This window comes from Seriola aureovittata, chromosome 13 (assembly GCF_021018895.1).
Source record: "Seriola aureovittata isolate HTS-2021-v1 ecotype China chromosome 13, ASM2101889v1, whole genome shotgun sequence".
Classification (NCBI taxonomy): Eukaryota; Metazoa; Chordata; class Actinopteri; order Carangiformes; family Carangidae; genus Seriola; species Seriola aureovittata.
This window is the reverse complement of record NC_079376.1, coordinates 4,730,347-4,747,879: the sequence shown is the minus strand read 5'-3', so window position 1 is coordinate 4,747,879 and position 17,533 is coordinate 4,730,347. Positions and strand designations below refer to the sequence as shown.

Here is a 17,533-nt window from a genome sequence, read left to right as displayed (position 1 = left end):
CCAAGAAAAAAACGAAAACAGAGATGAGGCCTGAGACATGAAGTCTGTGGCCGTCGTGTGAGAATCTGCGACCGTTTACAGAAGCAGGGATTTTCATTTCTGAGCAAAACTGACAAAAATGGACGAAGCAGGGACAAAAACTGTGAAGTAAAACGAGCATTAGCTTTTCACTGTAGGATCCTGCAGAGGTTGCAGGATGAAAATAAAAGTAGGAACGCTTTAGAAAAACACAAAATTACAGATGTTTCTCCGCTTTATGCTTTTACTGTGAAATACTGGACAAGTGTATCTCTTCCAGGGTCACTGCACTAACGTAAATCAAATCTTACTTCTCCACAAACAAAGCATGAAGCGAGGACACTCTACAGGTTCCCTCAGCTTATGGTTTACCCACAGTGTTGTCTGATTCCAGCTTTTCAGATCAATGCAACTGGAGCACACGCTTCAAAGAGGAGCCGGAAAAGTTCCCGCAACAGTAAAGACAAAGTTTTAGCTCAGGACTTTATCAGATGCCTGTTAACTACTCCTTCCTCTGACATGTGTATCAGTCCAGTGAGTCCGCCGACAAAAGCTCGGTTCCCCAAACCGACGGCGAGCAGCAGCACGTTACGCTTAAAGTCAAGTGAGCCACAAAGAAAACAATAAAAACAAAAATCATCTCTGACCTTTTTAAAAACAATAATAAGTTAAGTAAGATGTCGACAGAGTCGTAACAGCTACAACTCGCTCTGTGTTCACTCTGCGGTCTGATCAAACCGCCTCCTCCGTCGTCACACCAATCACTGCTCGTTTTCACGTCCTGCGATCAAACTTGTCTGAGTCAAGTGAAGCAAATTAACACCATGTTTTGTAAAGCGCAAACACTTGAGCGAAGAGATGAAGAGAAAAGATGAAAGAGAGAAAATGAGGAGGAAAGAAAAAAAAAAAAGAGACGACGACTCATAGAGAGAGAGAGAGAGAGAGAGAGAGAGAGAGAGAGAGAGAGAGAGAGAGAGAGAGAGAGAGAGAGCACAAGAAAGACAAAGAACTTGTTAGCGAGTTGCAGAAGCCCAAAGCTAGAGCAGACCTGATGGTGCCGAGTGATACAACAGGCCTGTAGCTGCTGCTGAAGGCTTTTAACTGGGAGACACTGAGACACAGCGAGGATTAGAAAAGTAGGCGAGAGAATAGAGGACAGGCGGCGGAGAGAGAAGGAGGTCGGGGGGGGGGGGTAGATGGAGAAACTTGGAGGAAAGAGGCTGTCAGAGAGAGAGATGGAAAACAAAGTGGGAGAAAATGGAGGGGGGGAGAGAGAAGGGAGCAATGGTGAATGGGAGAAAAAGGTTGTGATGGGGAAAAGTGAGAGTAAAGAGGGTGAGAGATGGTGAACAGGGAGAAGAGAAGAAGAACAAGGACGTCGCCTACGGCTGGAAACAGACGTGGAGATGACACCCAACAGATAACGACCATTTCCACCAATAATACTGAAACAAAGGCTCAGAGCCTCCTCTCTTCTGATTGGCTCTCCAGAGAGAAGCCTGAGAGCGGAGATGTAAAACTGCACCGAGATGTTTTTTGGTTCTGAAAACCACAAATATATCTTCATATCTTCATATGGACCAACACTTCAAATAAAACACCGGTGTGTGTAACATACGGGACTTGTGAGGGTTGGACACCCTGATGCCTTTGCATACTTCGTGGGAAGGGATGGACATTAGAACTGGGCCTGAGATGCTGTGAATACAGGTTCTGTAGGTCAAGCACACTTAATAACTTACTTATATATATTTAGATTTTAAAACACTGAATCAATGTTGAACACTAATATTGCAATAAATGAAAACGTGCAGGATCGAGCCTAAAAACATTTATGAGCAAGTTATGAACGAGACTTTTCTGGATATTAATGGTCAGTTTCTACATCGCAGTTCAAGTGTCGAACAATGTGCCGAACAATGTGCCGGTGGATGTGTGAGCAAACGATCAGACACGGCGGCAAAAGAGCTACAGGGGAGCGGGAGAAAAAATAAAGCGGCATCAGAAGGAGGGAAAGTGGAGGAGAAGAAGAGGAAAAACTCCAGGCTGTTCTTCAGAGCCTGATGCAGAACGAGAGCCCAGATCTACCAGAGCAAACCCTGGAGCGTAGAGCGGCGGGAGCAGCCAGGAGCCTGGAGGAGGAACCGGGGAGAGGGAGGCCGGAGCAGCACAATGCCTCAGTGTAGCCCCTCAGCGAGGCCTCGAAACAAGGCACAATGGCTGCACTGTCAGCAGGCCTTCGCCTGCACTTTCATAGGTCTCCCTGACACCAGGCCTCTCCCCTTTTTCAATAACCAGCACAACAACCTTTTCAGGGTGCAGAGCAACGGTCTGCTCCTCCACCGACCGGCTGAAAGAGACCATTCTGCGCTCAACGGTCGCTGGTTCAGATGGTTTTTGTCTTTCTGTTTTTTTTTTCTTCATTCCAACGCCACCACTGACATGCTATTAGAGAATGGGAGATTATCGCCATGTTGCTGCTCGCTCGCCCGCGGGGCATTTTGTAGTTCTCCTAATGGCTTGTGGGTAGAGAGCTACTGAAAACTGAAAAAACCGCAGGGGTTGAAAACACTGTTGTGCATTCAACGCGACAAAGTGCAGAGTTCAGCGATTTCTCAATAAATGGATGGAGTGAGTCTCCATTCAGGAAAAAGAAAGAAAAATGAAAGAAAGCGTGGCATGAATGATTCAGAACAGAGGTTGACCATCAATGATTCATTGACAGGACAGGAATGCGTTTTTAAAAATTCAAACAGGTCGGACGCTTCAGCAGAGAGAGTCCATTCTTAAAAACACGGGACGGGGCTGGTGCCAGTGAAGCCCCTCTTCAAAGAGATCACAGCCAAAACATGAGACCGGAGACGGTCTTTCATTCATGGAGCATGTCGGCTTTCCAAGGAAGAGATCTGCCTTCTTCTGGCAGCAGCCATTAGCCAACTGGAGCGGCTCAAATCCAGCAGACCCTCGGCTCAGTGTTTGTCCACTGTTGTTGTCAAACTGTCAGACTTTCTGACAACTAAAATATTCATCTATGCTTTGTGGAAGAATATCTGTTCGGTCTGAAGTGCCGTCTACAAACTGATTGTTTTGTCCGACCAACAACAAAAAACTCAAAGATTTTCTGTTTATAAAAAGATATAAAACTGAAAAGAAGAACTAGAACTGGAAAAGTAAATGTGGACACATTGATTAATTATTCGTCTGCACTATTTCACTTCATACCGAGCCAATTATTTTCCAACAGTTATGACCGTTGACTTAATGGGTCATGTTGTTAAATAGTTTAATCAGTATACTAGTAATTAATTTGTTTTTATTCTCATGGACTCTGAGATGTTAAATTAGTCTATTAATCAAGCACACAATTCAATATATAAAAGGAATAATAAATAATTTACAAATCAGTATTTACTCAGGTTTGAAATAAAGACGTTTTTGGAAATATACTAATTTTCTTTCTTGCAGTTTGATGAGAAGTTGAACCAGTTCTCGTGTCTGTGAAGTAAATATGAAGCCAGTAACTGGTTAATTTAACTTACCACAGTGACCAGTGTTGGGAAGTAACTAAGTACATTTACTCAAGTACTGTACATGGGAACGACAACATCAAGCTCGTACTTCAGTATTTGTATTTGACGCTACTTTATACTTCAAACCTGCCACATTTTACACTGGAAACAATCATAACTAACTAACTAACTAACTGCAAGATTAAAGTACACTTACATGTGCACCAATAACTAATAATATATTAATATAACACCAAAAGTGGCCATTTATTTTGATACTTCAGGTACATGTTGTAAAATCTTGAATGCAGGACTTTTGCTTGAGTATTTTCCTGGTGTAGCATTTCTACTTTCCCTCGTGTAAATGATCTGAATACTTTTCCCAGCCCCGATAAAAAGACTGGAAACAGGAAACGTGCAGCATGAACGGAGGGTAAACTCTGGACAGGTCGTCAGTCATACCACACATACAAATATGAATTCAAGCTCATATTCACATGTACAGACCCTTCACAATGCTGCCCCCCCGGGGTTGATACATCATTACCGAACGATCGAGTTCATCATCCGTCGTACGCGGGAACATCGAGGATCCACTTTAACAAAGTGTTTTCATTTACTTTCTGTCCTTGAGTATTGTGAGGAGGATGAATAAGACACTTGAGCGGGTGGATGCAGCGTAAAAAGCCTCATCAGAGAAACACGCGCTCTGCTGAAGTGTCCTCGAGCAAGACGCCGCAATCCAGCCGCCTCGCCGCGCCGGAGCCGGCCCTCTGACCTCACCGTGGAGGAGCGCGAGCACAAAGGCAATTTCCCCACAACAATCAATAAAGTATCACATTACCATCTTCTAAATGGGAAGTGCTGTAATGTGTCATAATTTGTGTCATCAATCATTCTGTCTGAGAAGGTGCGTTTCCCCCTGAGAACACGGTTATCCATCGACTGCGGCCCAGATTGTGAGGGTGTGGGCGCAGCTCTTTTCTAGTTTGTGGGTTTTTTGTTTGTGTGTTTTAACTTTCTGATCTTCAGGGGGTTTTTTTTTTCTGTTTCCGTTTTCAGGTTTTTTTTTTCTGCATCTGTTTGTGTTTCTCAGTTCTTCAGCTTTTTTTTTTCAGTTTTATTTTTTTGGTTTCCATTTTTCTGGTGGATTCTTCAGTTTTGTGTGTGTGTGTGTGTGTGTGTGTGTGTGTGTGTGTGTGTGTGTGTGTGTGTCTTTTTTGGGTTGTCCTGTTTTGTTTCCTATCTCTTGTTTTTCAGCGTTTTTTTTTTTTGTTTTGTGTTTCCATTTCTTAATTTAGTGTTTTTCAAAGTTTTTATTTTAAAATTTTTTTCTGTTTCAGTCTTTTCTTCTTTGTTTTACTGTGTGTTTTGCTTTTCAGTATTTTCTGTTTCTTTTTTTTTAATCACTCTCTGTTTTTTATTTTTTTTGTCAGTCTGTTTCTCAGCAGATCAGTTTTTCTTTTTTCCGTTTTTCCTAATTTTTACCATTTCTTTTTTCAGTTCCCTATAATAACACAAACTAAATTATAACACATTACACAGAAACACATAATTACAAAATTAACTGGCTCCACACACACACACACACACACAGATTTTAAGGACACTTCGACACGTTGACAGAGGAAACCAGAAATTGAACCTTCAACCCTGCGATTAATGGACGACGTTTTCCAAACCATGAACCGCAGCCGCCTAAATACAGTTTAAATCATCATTAGCACATTTTGTTTGATAAGAGCTTAGTTAGAGAAAAGGCTTGAAGGTTTTTACAGAGTGAATTTCTGTCTCCATGTTTGTTTCCATGACCTGTTTTCCACTCTCACAGGCTTTGGCCTCAAATCTTAAAGCTGTTATGTGTTTGTTCTCTTGTTTTTATCTGTGTTTACATCCCTTGTCACTTTGTGGACAGCCTCATTTTGTTAAAGAGTGTTTTATAAATACATTTCATTCGACTTGAAAAGAAACTGGCCCTAAAAAGAGTCCCAACTGCAATAAACAGCAGACTTATCAAACTCCTCAGTGGGTCTGAGACCAAATACAGTGCATTATCGCAGAGCTCAGGACAGGGTTTACGAAGGCCTGGCAAACTGCAACCAGATGACTGGAGCTCAACTAACCACAGGACGAGGGAGGGGAGGGAGGACGGGGGGGCTTACATCCCCTTAATCACTAAACAGCTGCCTCTATAGACTCCTATAAAGCTTCAAGATGGTACCTAAAACCAACATTAACTGAAAGAGATTTAAAAACAGAGCCATAGGAAACCAATTTCCCCCAACACCAAACAAACTGAAAAAGCCCCTCAGCTTTTCTCTGCACTGCAGAAAACCCATTAAGTTCATCTGAAAGGCTCGGCGTGGATCAGTCCTGTGAATGCATGTCATGAAAGGAAGGGGGGGGGGGGCAACAGCCAGAGACAAATCCTGGCAGAGAAGGTGTATCTCAGAAAAAATAGAAAATAAAAAAAAAAGAGAAAATCCCACAGGAGCCTGTCTTCCTGTCGCAGGTGATTATTCTGGGCGACAGAAGAAGTGCTGTCTCATCGTTATGGAGTAAAGCGACGTCACACGGGAGGGAAAAATAAACGGGTGGATTTGACCCCAGTGGCAGAGGAGTAACGGCTGGTGTTGCATCAGACTCGAGTAAACACCCTCCATCCATCTCGCATTTATTCAATCGAGCATCTGTTGTTTGCATTGGAGATTATTTAATGGTTTGGGCAGCCACAGACATAATTAAATATGGATTGATGTACCTTAGGTGTTGTTTATCTGCGGTACACACCTGGCGGACATGACAAGTAATGGTGTTAACAAGAAGAGGGTACACACTCATCAAGTGTTTAAGATTTAAGATCACTTTATTAATTTATTCTTTATTAAATCAACGTATTTTTGGAAAAGGAGCGCCTGTTATCTTTAAGAGGTCTTGGTCACTCCTGTCCTATAAATAAGAGCTGTTTAATATGCTAACACTATGGTGGAGACTTCATCTTTAATGCCATCAGATTTAATGCTAAAAAGGGTAATGTGGAGACAATTAGCTGCAGGGAGACAATTAGTATAAAGGCTTTTGTGTCTCCAGAGGGAGCAGCGTAAAGTCTGATAAATGATGTGACTTTAGTCAGCGTCGGTCGGCTCTGAAGTCTGAACAGTAGAAGAAAAAAAAATCTGGGGGTGTGGGTCTCATCTCTGCTGCAGGCTCCAGGCTTCATCAGCCACTTCTATTAAACTGATGGCGGTTGAGCTGCATTGTGGGTAATGTAGGCACCGAGTTTTGACAATGTCAACGAATGCATATAATAAACATCGATTTTGATTGAGACATTTTCTTATCCATCTTATCTGTTGGATCTTTTTTTTTTGTTTTTAGAGAATTCAGATTATATGTCTGCACATAAAACTTTATTTAAATATGCCTTTAAATTATGTGTCAACACTTAAAATGTCAGTTTGGAAAAGGTGGACTTTCTTTGCAGCAAAAATGATACCTTCACAATGGAAACCTCCTCACTGAGTTATGAAAATCATATTATTAATTTGGAGCCAACATCAGCTGGGATGAGTGGTGCTAACATTGAGAGTGTTTTATCCTAGCTGCCCGCTAACACGCGCTAACACGCGTTAACATCTGGCTTCTGGCGGCAATGGAAAAGGGTTCAATCAGCGTTCACTCCACAGTAGACACAGGTATTTATCAGCACAAACACAACACCCGGGTCAACATTTAACTTTCTATTTTGTGTTTTAAACCAGAAACACAGCGGCTACATTGCGCTCAGGGATGAAAGAGTGAGCTTCTACCCCGAAATAAGTTTCAAAAACACACACATCACCGATTGACACTGACGGGAGCACCAACCAGGGAATGAGACGCCACGGATCCGTTTTACCAGTCTGCACAGCAGCTAGCAGCTCACTCTTATCTGCACGTGTGGTCGTCTCCGTTTATATACGTGCATGTTGTGTTTTGTCCCGGGGTTAACAAGAGATCCTTGTTGTTGAATTTTTGTATATATTGCTATTATACATTATATAGGATAAGCTGTTATGCTGGCTTTGATAAACCTGCAATAAACTAGGTGGTTTATTCTTAAAGTAACCAGGATACAAGCCGCGATCAAACCTGATTAGTGCAACGTGTAAAACATGCGTCCCACCAACCTTTTTCCCAGGGTGCTGAGCGGCGTGCTGAGGCTGAGTGGGGCTCGTACAGGTTTGGGGGTGCGTCCCGTCAGCTTGGTGGCAGACGGCTCCTTCTTCACGGACTCGGCCTTGCGAGCTGGGCTGGCGCCGGGTTTGATGTTGAGGTCCTTCAGGACGTCGTAGTTGATCTTGGAGGAGATCCTCTTCTGCTCCAGCATCTTCTCGATGGCCTCGTCGGCGGTGTTGGCTCGGATCGGTTGACGCCTCTTAGCGGGGCCTCTTGGCTGGTACGAATATTAAAAGTTTCTTTGATTAAAAACCAATCCCAGCTGTGACTGTACATATTGGAAACAGGTCACGATTAAGGCATCGTAGTCTTTACTGAACCCAGATCTACTCAGGAGATGGTCAAACGTTATCTGGAAATAATTTTTTCTTCCCATTAGGCTATTTAGATCCCAGAGGGGATTTACCCTCTAAAAATAAGTGAGTAATTTCAGACCACCAGCAGAACATTTCCGCAAGCAAATCTGCAGTTAAACACATTTCTGTAATCAACAATTTATCTCAATTAAGACACCAGATTGAAGTCGTCACCCAGCTTCAGTTATTCCACATTCACCTTGACCTCCCTGAGATTTATGGCCACAGATCATCAGGGTTTCTCTTCACTGAAAAATGTAAACTTTTAACCACATTTCACACGTCTTAAAATCGCATTAGTTTCTTCACAGATCTGATTTATAAACCACAAAAGGATGCCGAAGTTGTCATGCATAAAACACGGCGAGAATGCCCTTTGTTTTATTTATTTATTCACTCATTTGTCAGCGCTGTGACAGGCTGCTGCTGCTGGCTGGATCAGTGCTGTCAGGAGGCTCCGTGTCTCATTAGATCTCTGTTTCACTGCAGTTAATCCAGCTAGTTAAAACCAGTGAGCAGATGTTGGGTCTAACAAAGGGTCTGCGCCGAGCCAAAACCAGTAATGGGAAATGAGAGGGGACCAGTTTCACAGGACGTACAGCCCAGTTATCTGTGGTTTCACAGGGTCAGTCAGTCCGTCTCTGTGTCGCCTACCTGACTGTAAACGTCCAGCTGTTTTCCTGTCTCTGTCCGTCCCGTGTGAACATCTGTTTGAACACTGGAAGATTTTCTCTCTTTTTCGCTTTAGCCAATTATTCAATTAGCTGATCGACTGTTTCAACTGTGAATTAAATATCTCTGTGTTTTGGGCAAAACGAGCGGCATATTACTTTGAAAAGTGAGATGGTAACTCTCTTTTACAATTTTCTAACATTTTAAGCATTTTCCAAAGTTTTTCTGACTAAACAAAAATAATCTACAAATAAATCAATAATGAAAATAATCATCAGTTGCATCTCGTTTATTGCATTGTTGACGACAGCCACACACTGACCCTGACAGTACATAATATTTTTAAGTTTCATAATCTGACCTTCAGGTATGTTGCATGACTTTACCTGCTATTCACTATTGGTCAGTCAACTAATGATTACTTTCATTATTTATTGTGAAAAAGTTGTCACACAGGTCGTTCAGTGAGTCTGTGTGGCTGTTTCTCTACTTGTACGTTGTATGTTGAAGCATAAACGTTGCTTTATCTCAGCCGACATGAACAATGAGATAGGAAAGAGTGAAAATAGTTTTCTGCTGAATAAATGAAGGAAAAGAGAGGAGAAAGAATATTTGCGATGAGAAAGGCCTGAATAAAGACAGAGTTTGTGTAAATAAGTATTCTCAGGTTGAGATAAGTTCAAATGTTCAAAATAAGATCAGATTCGTGTGACATCTGATCTGACTGACAGATTCTGTCTCTGACCGTCTGACCACCAAACTGTCTCCGACCAACTTCCTGTTTGTATTTGTGGAGCTCCCACCGACCCACCCCACCCTTATCTAAGAGTTTTTAAGGCCGACTGCTGTTACCTTCTTTTCTTTGTAGATGCCGAGCTCCTTCTCCTTCGCTATCTTCGCCTCCTTTTCTAAAAAAAAAAAGAACGAAGGAACAGTCTGAACATACAAACTCTGAGATAACAATATCAATACGACACAGAGGGAAGTCACAGCAGGCCACAAGCTTAAACAAGTGGCAGGTTCAGTTGGAGGTTTCACTCTGTTCGGCTGATAACAACCACTGGAAGGTGCAGTGTGGGACAAACCAGCCGCTGCGTGCAAGAAATGAAAGTTAAATTCTGCCTTGAAACAGAAATCATGTTGCATCCTGACAGTACCTTTCTGCTCTTTGAGGTAGTCGGAGTTTTCTGCCATCCACAGCGCCGTCTTGATTTTGATTTCTTTGTCATCCAGCAGATACTGCAGAGAGGCAGAGGGACCGTCGGTGGAGTTCAGGGAAAAGTTATCACAGACACTAAGAGTGGTTTTACATCTGGGGGAAAATGATCTCTTCTTTAACCGCCGCCTCATTAATCTCACACAATATCATGAACACATGTACAATTATAATGCAGTCTATGAGTCTAGAAATGCTAGCTTAGTTTTGCTAATGATTAAAATGTGCCAGTTGCTCATTAAGAATTACAATAAACATTACAGAACAAATTTTAGTTTTACTCATGTTTTATTTTGAAGCTCAAATGTCGTTGTGTAAATAAACAGCCAATCACAAGTGTCATTAGATCTTGGTTCCAAGCATGCTGCATGCTGATTGGCTCACTGACACTGATGAGATTTACTCATTTACTCCTTAGGTATTAAAATTTGGTATCGAGTGACATCGTTCGACCCTCAATAGTATCAAACCAATCGTCTTCAATCTGTTGATGGAAAACATCGACTTTGCAGCTTTTCTGAGTCATTGTGTGTGTCATCATACGAACTATAAAATCCCTAAACTTCTAGAATTTGCAAATGTTTTCAGTTCTATCACAGAAAATGTCAATGAACTTTTATTTTGCGTCACCAACATAAACGCGAGTCACATGACTGTCTTTCTTCTCACGCAGACGACGACTTTTGTGTCCTTGATGTTTCACCATTCCTCTAGATTTTGTGCGAATGTTTGTGAGAGATTATTGCAAGATTATTTTTCTTTTACCGTTTCCTTCAATAAAGAGCCTCAGTTCAAGAGAAAAGATTCTCACAATGTTAATCATGGTTCACTTGATCAAACCTTCCACCAAGTTTCATTGAGATTCATTAAAACTCTTGTGCAACACTGTACATGTTGTTGTGTGAGAGTTGAGGCTCGTAACGCAGCTGCCGTGGTTGAGCAGATATTCTTCTGTGATGAGCCTTTAGGAGCATGTGCAGAACAGCGAATGTAAAGATTTGAATGGCGCTCATTAAGCAGCAGGTACGTACCAGCTCTATCTCGCTGTCATCTATCCCGCTCAGGTCCAGCTCCCCGCTGTCGGCAGCACCATCTGTCACACACACAAAAATCACAGCGGACACACTTAGAAAAATTTTGCTGTAATGCACATTTTTCATGACAGCTTCCACGTCCCAGAGGCGGAAACAGGAAGCAGCAGCTGGCCAAGGAAAGAAACATGCTTCTGCATCTTCCATCAATCAGCAAATAAAATGCACTGTGACTCCTGATAAAAATGTTAATAGGCTTAACTGGCAGTTTAAGCGGATCTACCTTAACACACTCTCTTTTCAATTACGATATGCTTTCTAGATTCAAGCCCGCTTTATTTTCAAACCACAGAGATGCTGAAATGGCAATTTGCATTATTTTTTTACGCTGTGACGCTCGCGATGCCCGAGACGACACGCTGCACTCGCCCCCGCTTTTACCTGCGATGGAGCTGATTGCCAGAGCGAAACAACAGACGTTTTAATTTTGTTGACAAAAGAAAGCAGCATCTGAAATCCTCAGGTGTGCACGCGGTTCAAAGAAAATCTAGCTGACTTTGATAAAAGGAAAGAAAAAGATTTTTTTTTTTTTTTCATGTCTTTGACAGTAGAAGAAAAGCCATCAATAGGAAATTCAGCAGCTTTCACTCCAAAGATCCTCCACCTTGATTAGCTGTTTTGGAACAAAGTGCGACTCCTCTCCGGCTGCTGACACACATCAGATAGTCAATCAAAGCAGCAGAGATGGAAAGAAACGTTTTAAAGAGGCGGCAAAGCAGCAGATTTATGGGAGTCGTTTAACTTCTGTCAGCTTTCTGCCTTTGACATGTTCACAGCCCCCCCCCCCCCCCACCCCACCCCACCCCCCCCCCCCCCCACCCCCCTGCGTTGAGTTCAAACTCCCAACAGGGCGGCATCTTCAAAGAAGTGCCACCTGAGTCCACAGGCAGCTTTCCCGCTTCATTAAGGAGAGACAGGTGCACAGAGAGGGAGGGAACACACGAGGAAGACGAATACACCCGTCCTCAGACAGTGAAGTGTGTGTTGGCTGCACGGTGGAGGTGGTGAGGAGGGGAGGAGGTGGTGGTGGAGGTGGTGGTGGTGGAGGGGGGATAATCTAGTCAGCCATTTGAGTTCAGTTCGCAGATTGCAGCTTCCTTAAAAAAGAAACGGCTCCAGAGGGAAGAGACAGGTCAGTCGCTATCTGGCGGGCCCAGCCCTCTAAGAACTTCCTCTCCGTGAAGTGTGAGGGCGAGATAAGACAGAGACAAACCCTGGGAGAGATCAGCCGCTCCGGGAGGCAGAGAGGCAGCGAGACTAAGAGCTGATAAGACCGGTCCAACCCCGGAGAGAGGAGGGGGGAGGGAGCAATTACCGAGTTATTATTCAGCCGCGGCTTTGATATATCTACACTCGCTAATTTGATCAAACCCATAAAATTGTTCTTGGTGAGCGTGTAGAAGAATCTGCAGACGTCAGGTTCAGAGTTTCACATCGATTGAAGGAAGGTGAAGTTTCAATGTAAGCTTTGTGCCACTTGTTTGGCATCAACGTCCTTTTAATCACAAAACAGAGACTGGAAAGTCCAGGAGGAGGAGGAGCAGTGAAACACCTGAACAGAAACAAAACTGAACTAAACCTCTTCTTGTTCATCCTCTGTTCATCTGGCAACTTCATCACAGCAACCACCGAGCGTGGCGTTTGAAAGACGACCAGGCCCCCGCTCTCTGATCACCTACATACACTGAGTTTAAGTTACTTACAGCTGCACCGTGTGTACTGGCATTTAAAATATGTTAAATGCACCAGAAAGTCGTCTCCACGCAGCCCACGACCACGACCATCATCGTTTTTTCCAAAACTTCAGAGCAGCTTCCCCCTGAACCGAAACACCAGTGTTCAGGCATTTATACTCTGGAGATCAATCTTTGGGAAAGCTCTGCTTCCTGGCGAGGAACACGGCCGCTCAGCGAGAACGCTGCGCCAAAACAAATACAAGAATATGCATTTCTTTTCTTTAAATTTCAAGCAGTTTGAACGGCGACCTGCTGGTGGAAGTATTAAAGGTTAAAAATCTCAATACGACAATTCAGGTGTTCTTCCTAGTCCAGCTGAATGTCTCAACTGAAGTATGAGCAGAACAACCTCTTAATGCGTCTTGAAGAGGGTCTGTGTGTTTAAACCACAAATGACGGAGGAATAATGAAGGACTTTTCATTTGCTGCGAGGTGAGCACCTCGGATTGCTCAAAGATTTAATCAGCACAGTTTTGATTGAACCGCTAAACGATTCCTTCTCTTTTCATTCACTGTTTGTTTGTTCTGGCTGATGAACAAATTCCACTCGGCGCTAAAAAACCCGACAGAGGAAGGAATACAACATTTTTTCATTTTTCTGTGAAGTTCTGACGACAAAGTTTTTGAACAACAACACACACACACACACACACACACGCACACACACACACACGCACAAACAGTAAATCTCCGGCAACTGAAGGCTGAACTAAATGAGATGTCTCCTCATTAACGGGAGCCGTTTGGCCCCTCGTCAGGGGAAACGGTTGAAGGCCAAAGTCGTCTTGTGTCACTGCGAATGAGCAGAAACGGATCACAGCGTCTCATTAGAAGAGAAAAACGAATCTCAGATCTGCAGCACATTAACAAAAAAAAAAAAAAAAACGCCACAAAAAAACTTCCAAATCCTGCAGGGAAACTGAAATCACCTCCCCGATGACCTGGTCCTCTTCCTGTCCGGGCTGACAGCAGCCTCGGGTCCTTTGGCAGCGGCTCCGTAACTCAGAGATTCAGTTCTGCCTCCGTATCGATACAGAAAACAAAAACAGGATTCTCCAACAAGTTTCTGCTTCCCTGCGGTGGAACAAACCTCTGACCTCACACTGAGGGAAGATCTGGAAACGATCCTTCTGACCGAGCTCTGCTCCACCGTTTGTTTTCAGTAACTAACTTTTTGACTTTTCAAATTAAAAGAAATGTCATTAAGTAGTGCATCAAAGGATTTAAAAAGGGTCCGCTCATCCAAATTACACAAAAATAATAATAACTCCTCTCTAACGTCCTGCTGTGTTTGGCGATGCAGATAATTGTGGTTTTATTCACAGTGAGCTTTACATTTACATTGTGTGCAGTTAATGCATCACGTTTAAAATGTGAAACTAACAGTTGAGTATTATTTTGGCCTGTTGTTAATTTCCTCATAGAAGTAGAAAACGCTGCATAATGCACATAAATCTGCTCCTGATGTTTTGTCATGTCGACCGGCTTCAGTCACAGCACTGACTCGAAACGAGACGCCGCTTCAAGTCAAGCATCAAAACTTAAAGTGATCCTTTAATAATATGGTGTTCACACGGCTGAAAATAGATCCAGATATTATCCAGAGTAACAGTTTCGTCAGTCTGGACTGAGGTGGAGTCTCAGAGAAAACCAAACCAGACACCCACCAGAAGTCGTTTAGGTGAAGCGACCCAGAGTGATTCACATATTTAATCTCCCGTGGATCTTTGTCGTCACGTGGAGTCAAAATGACAGAAATCAATTTTTGCTGCTTTCCTCTTCGAGTCCAGACGTGTCCTTGGACAAGATACTGAATCCTGAATTGCTGGCGATGTATCATCAGTGTGTGAGTGATAGAAAAGCACAGTATGCACAGAGGATGTGTGAGTGAATGGGTGAACGTGGCTTGTGGCGTACGGCGCTTAGCCTAGTGGAGTCCGTTCACCGTGAAACAAGGAATCTGAAGACGTCACCTCGGGCTCCGGCAGCTTCTCCCGTTTCACTGGAAACATGATGAATCGCTTTAATCAGATTAACTGATCATGAAAATGATCGTTAGCTGCCGCCTCAGTCTATTAAGGTCCTAACTGTCACGTAACCTTGACGATGACATGAACGACCTTCACCAGATGCGCTGTAATGACGGCGAAGGCGATCAAAACAAGACGATAAATTTATAGCTCAACTTGTGTGGAGTCCCGGTTCATCGTCTCCCATAATGCACCATCACCGACGACGGGTCAATGATGTCATGTACCTGACTGCAGGCCTAGTGTATTTCACAGAGTTACACTCGCTGTGGAGTGACCTTCTGTGTCGGGACCTTTTCAAGTGCGTGTCTTCACATCTCGTTAGCTTCCTTCATGTGGCGTCAAAGCGAGGCAGCTCGCATTTGCTCACAGCGGCGCATTCGACAGAAGTCTCTGAAGACGGCAAATTCAATTTCTGCAGCCGACGACTGGCGGCTTGAAAACACATCGAGTGAGACACATAGACAGGCGACGTGACGCAGCAGTGGTCGGATTCCTCGCCGCCGTGCCCGCCGGCTGTAAACTCTATCCCCCTGTTGTGTCCTGGTCCTCACACACACAGGTAACCTGACGCCAGATTTACCCCGCTGCCCCTCCCCCCACTGCCTCAGAAATACCCCCAAAAAATACTCCTCCCTCCTCCCACACATCTCTGTGTCCCGGGTGGCGGCAGGCTTGTCTGATGTGGTCAGGAGAATAAGATGCTTCACTGCAGAGGCTCTCTAATACCACAGAAGAAGAAGAAGAAAAAAAAAGAGAGAACACAAAGAATCTGGAAGAAAAAAAAAAAAGAAGCCCCGCAGGAACAAACGCTAACAGGTGAAGGAGACGGCCTTTTGAAGGCGGCGGGGAAGGGAGAGAACGAGGGATTTAAAAAGGAACGAGCGAGCGGGTGAGAGGGGGGAGAGCTGGTGGGTGAGGGACTGAGCCGGTGTTGTTCTGTATTCTTCTTCGTGTCCACAAATCCCAGGAAAAGACCAAAACCAGCGGTTTGTTAGTGACTCTCCTGACTCCGACTTCCTCACTGAGCCGCTGGTTCCTACTGAAGACTCAAAAATATACACATTCATTCTCAGTCACTTCCTGAAACAGCTGATCACTGTAGTTTTTAGACAAACGTTTCTCAAACAGGAGGAAATGGAGCATTTGTTGGGGATTACTTTCAGCGGCGGATTAATCCACATTTGGTGCTCTAGTGATTATTGATGATGTGAGCAGGACTGACTGAGGGAACAGAGTAGCTTTGGGTTTTTTTTAAAGACTTTTAGTGACTTAATATCTTTTCAAATCATCTTATTGAATCTGATCAGGTTTCAACATTTACATGTAACTACATTTATAATCAATTAAAACTCAAGGATTGAAGTTCGATCACCTTCTGTTGGCTCCAACATCTATAGTTAGTTTCAGCCACAGCCTGAAATACGTATGATTATGTACAACTAGACACTCCAGACTCAAAGGTCCACTCACATTTTTAGCTTTTAAGCACATTTCATGGTCTTCTTCAGCAAATGGAACTAAAAAAAAGATAGTAAGTGAACCTTTGAACTTAGACTTTTATGTACTGATGACAAATATCTGAACGTCTTGAATCAGAATGATTGTGTCGATCAGAAGAAAATATCAAATAGCGTTTTTTCCAACACATGGTACCAACTCAACTCGTCTCTACTTCTGGTTTTTAAATCACGCCATCCGGCCTTTAAGACAAAATGTTTTGGCCTTTTCACTGGATTTATTGACAATAAGAAAACTAGAAAATCACCAGCCTTGTCCTTTAAGAAAAAAAAAATTTAAGCGGGAGAAGAAAATGCCAAAGAGAAATCAGCAGCGACAAAGGAAGGGAGAAATAATGAGAAAAGTAGGCAGAGAGAGAAAAAGAGGCTGAGCAGGAAAGATTAAGACAGAAAGAATGAAGGAGGTAGGAGATTGAGAGACAAAAGACTGATGGAGGAAAAGCAGCAGGAGGGGAGACATGGAGGAATGAGCAGACAGCAGCTGAGAGAGAAGACAAAGGAGTCAGAGAGAAGAGACAAGAGAAAGTTAAAAACTGTGGGGATATAAATGGAGGAGACAGTAGGTAAGACGTTGAGAGAAAGGCTAATAGAGAAAGGAGAAGGAGAAAGGCTGAGGCAGACAGGAGGATGAGGGAGGGGGAGAGAGAGAGAGAAAGGGGGGAGGTTTAAGAGGAGTTCACTGATCTCCTTCTAATCCTCAGCTGTATTTCATTTCGGCCTGATCTGAGGAGAACGACTGGGACAGAACCGACGAGGGGAGAGCAGGAATATAAACCAGAAAAAAGTCACACCGGCAAAATTAAAAAAGAAGCGTCAGTCTGCTGACTCCTCCACTCCTCCTGTCCTCCCCCCCCTCCTTCAACTCTCCACGGCCTCCTTCCCCTTTCCAAAAAACAAAGAGTGTGTGTGTGTGTGTGTGTGTTGTGTGTGTGTGTGTGTTGTGTGTGTGTGTGTGTGTGATCTGGAGGATGAATGGAGCTGTGTAGCCCCGGTGCTGCAGGATCACCCATCATCCACACTTCAAACGGAGCCCACATTATCCAGACTCGCGGCTCTTGATGTCAGCAACAATCCTGATCCTCTCCTACGCACAAAACCCCCCTCGACCTGCACCGCGCTCGGCCACGGGGCTGCGGGGAGGAGAGGCCGACATGAAGGGAGATGTTT

The 17,533-nt window shown here is 43.6% G+C and overlaps 1 protein-coding gene across 2 annotated transcripts in view; it reads right to left on the bottom strand.

Moving 5' to 3' along the window:
- The window catches only part of LOC130180747 (transcription factor IIIB 90 kDa subunit-like), a 115,477-nt gene that overhangs the window by 44,415 nt on the left and 53,529 nt on the right, over nt 1–17,533 (bottom strand). For both annotated transcript variants that reach the window (XM_056394478.1, XM_056394479.1), the window contains 4 exons: nt 11,021–11,082; nt 9,931–10,012; nt 9,626–9,681; nt 7,697–7,962 (listed from right to left, as the gene is read on the bottom strand). In XM_056394478.1, coding sequence (XP_056250453.1) covers nt 7,697–7,962; nt 9,626–9,681; nt 9,931–10,012; nt 11,021–11,082 — 466 coding nt within the window. The remainder of the gene's footprint in view (nt 1–7,696; nt 7,963–9,625; nt 9,682–9,930; nt 10,013–11,020; nt 11,083–17,533) is intronic.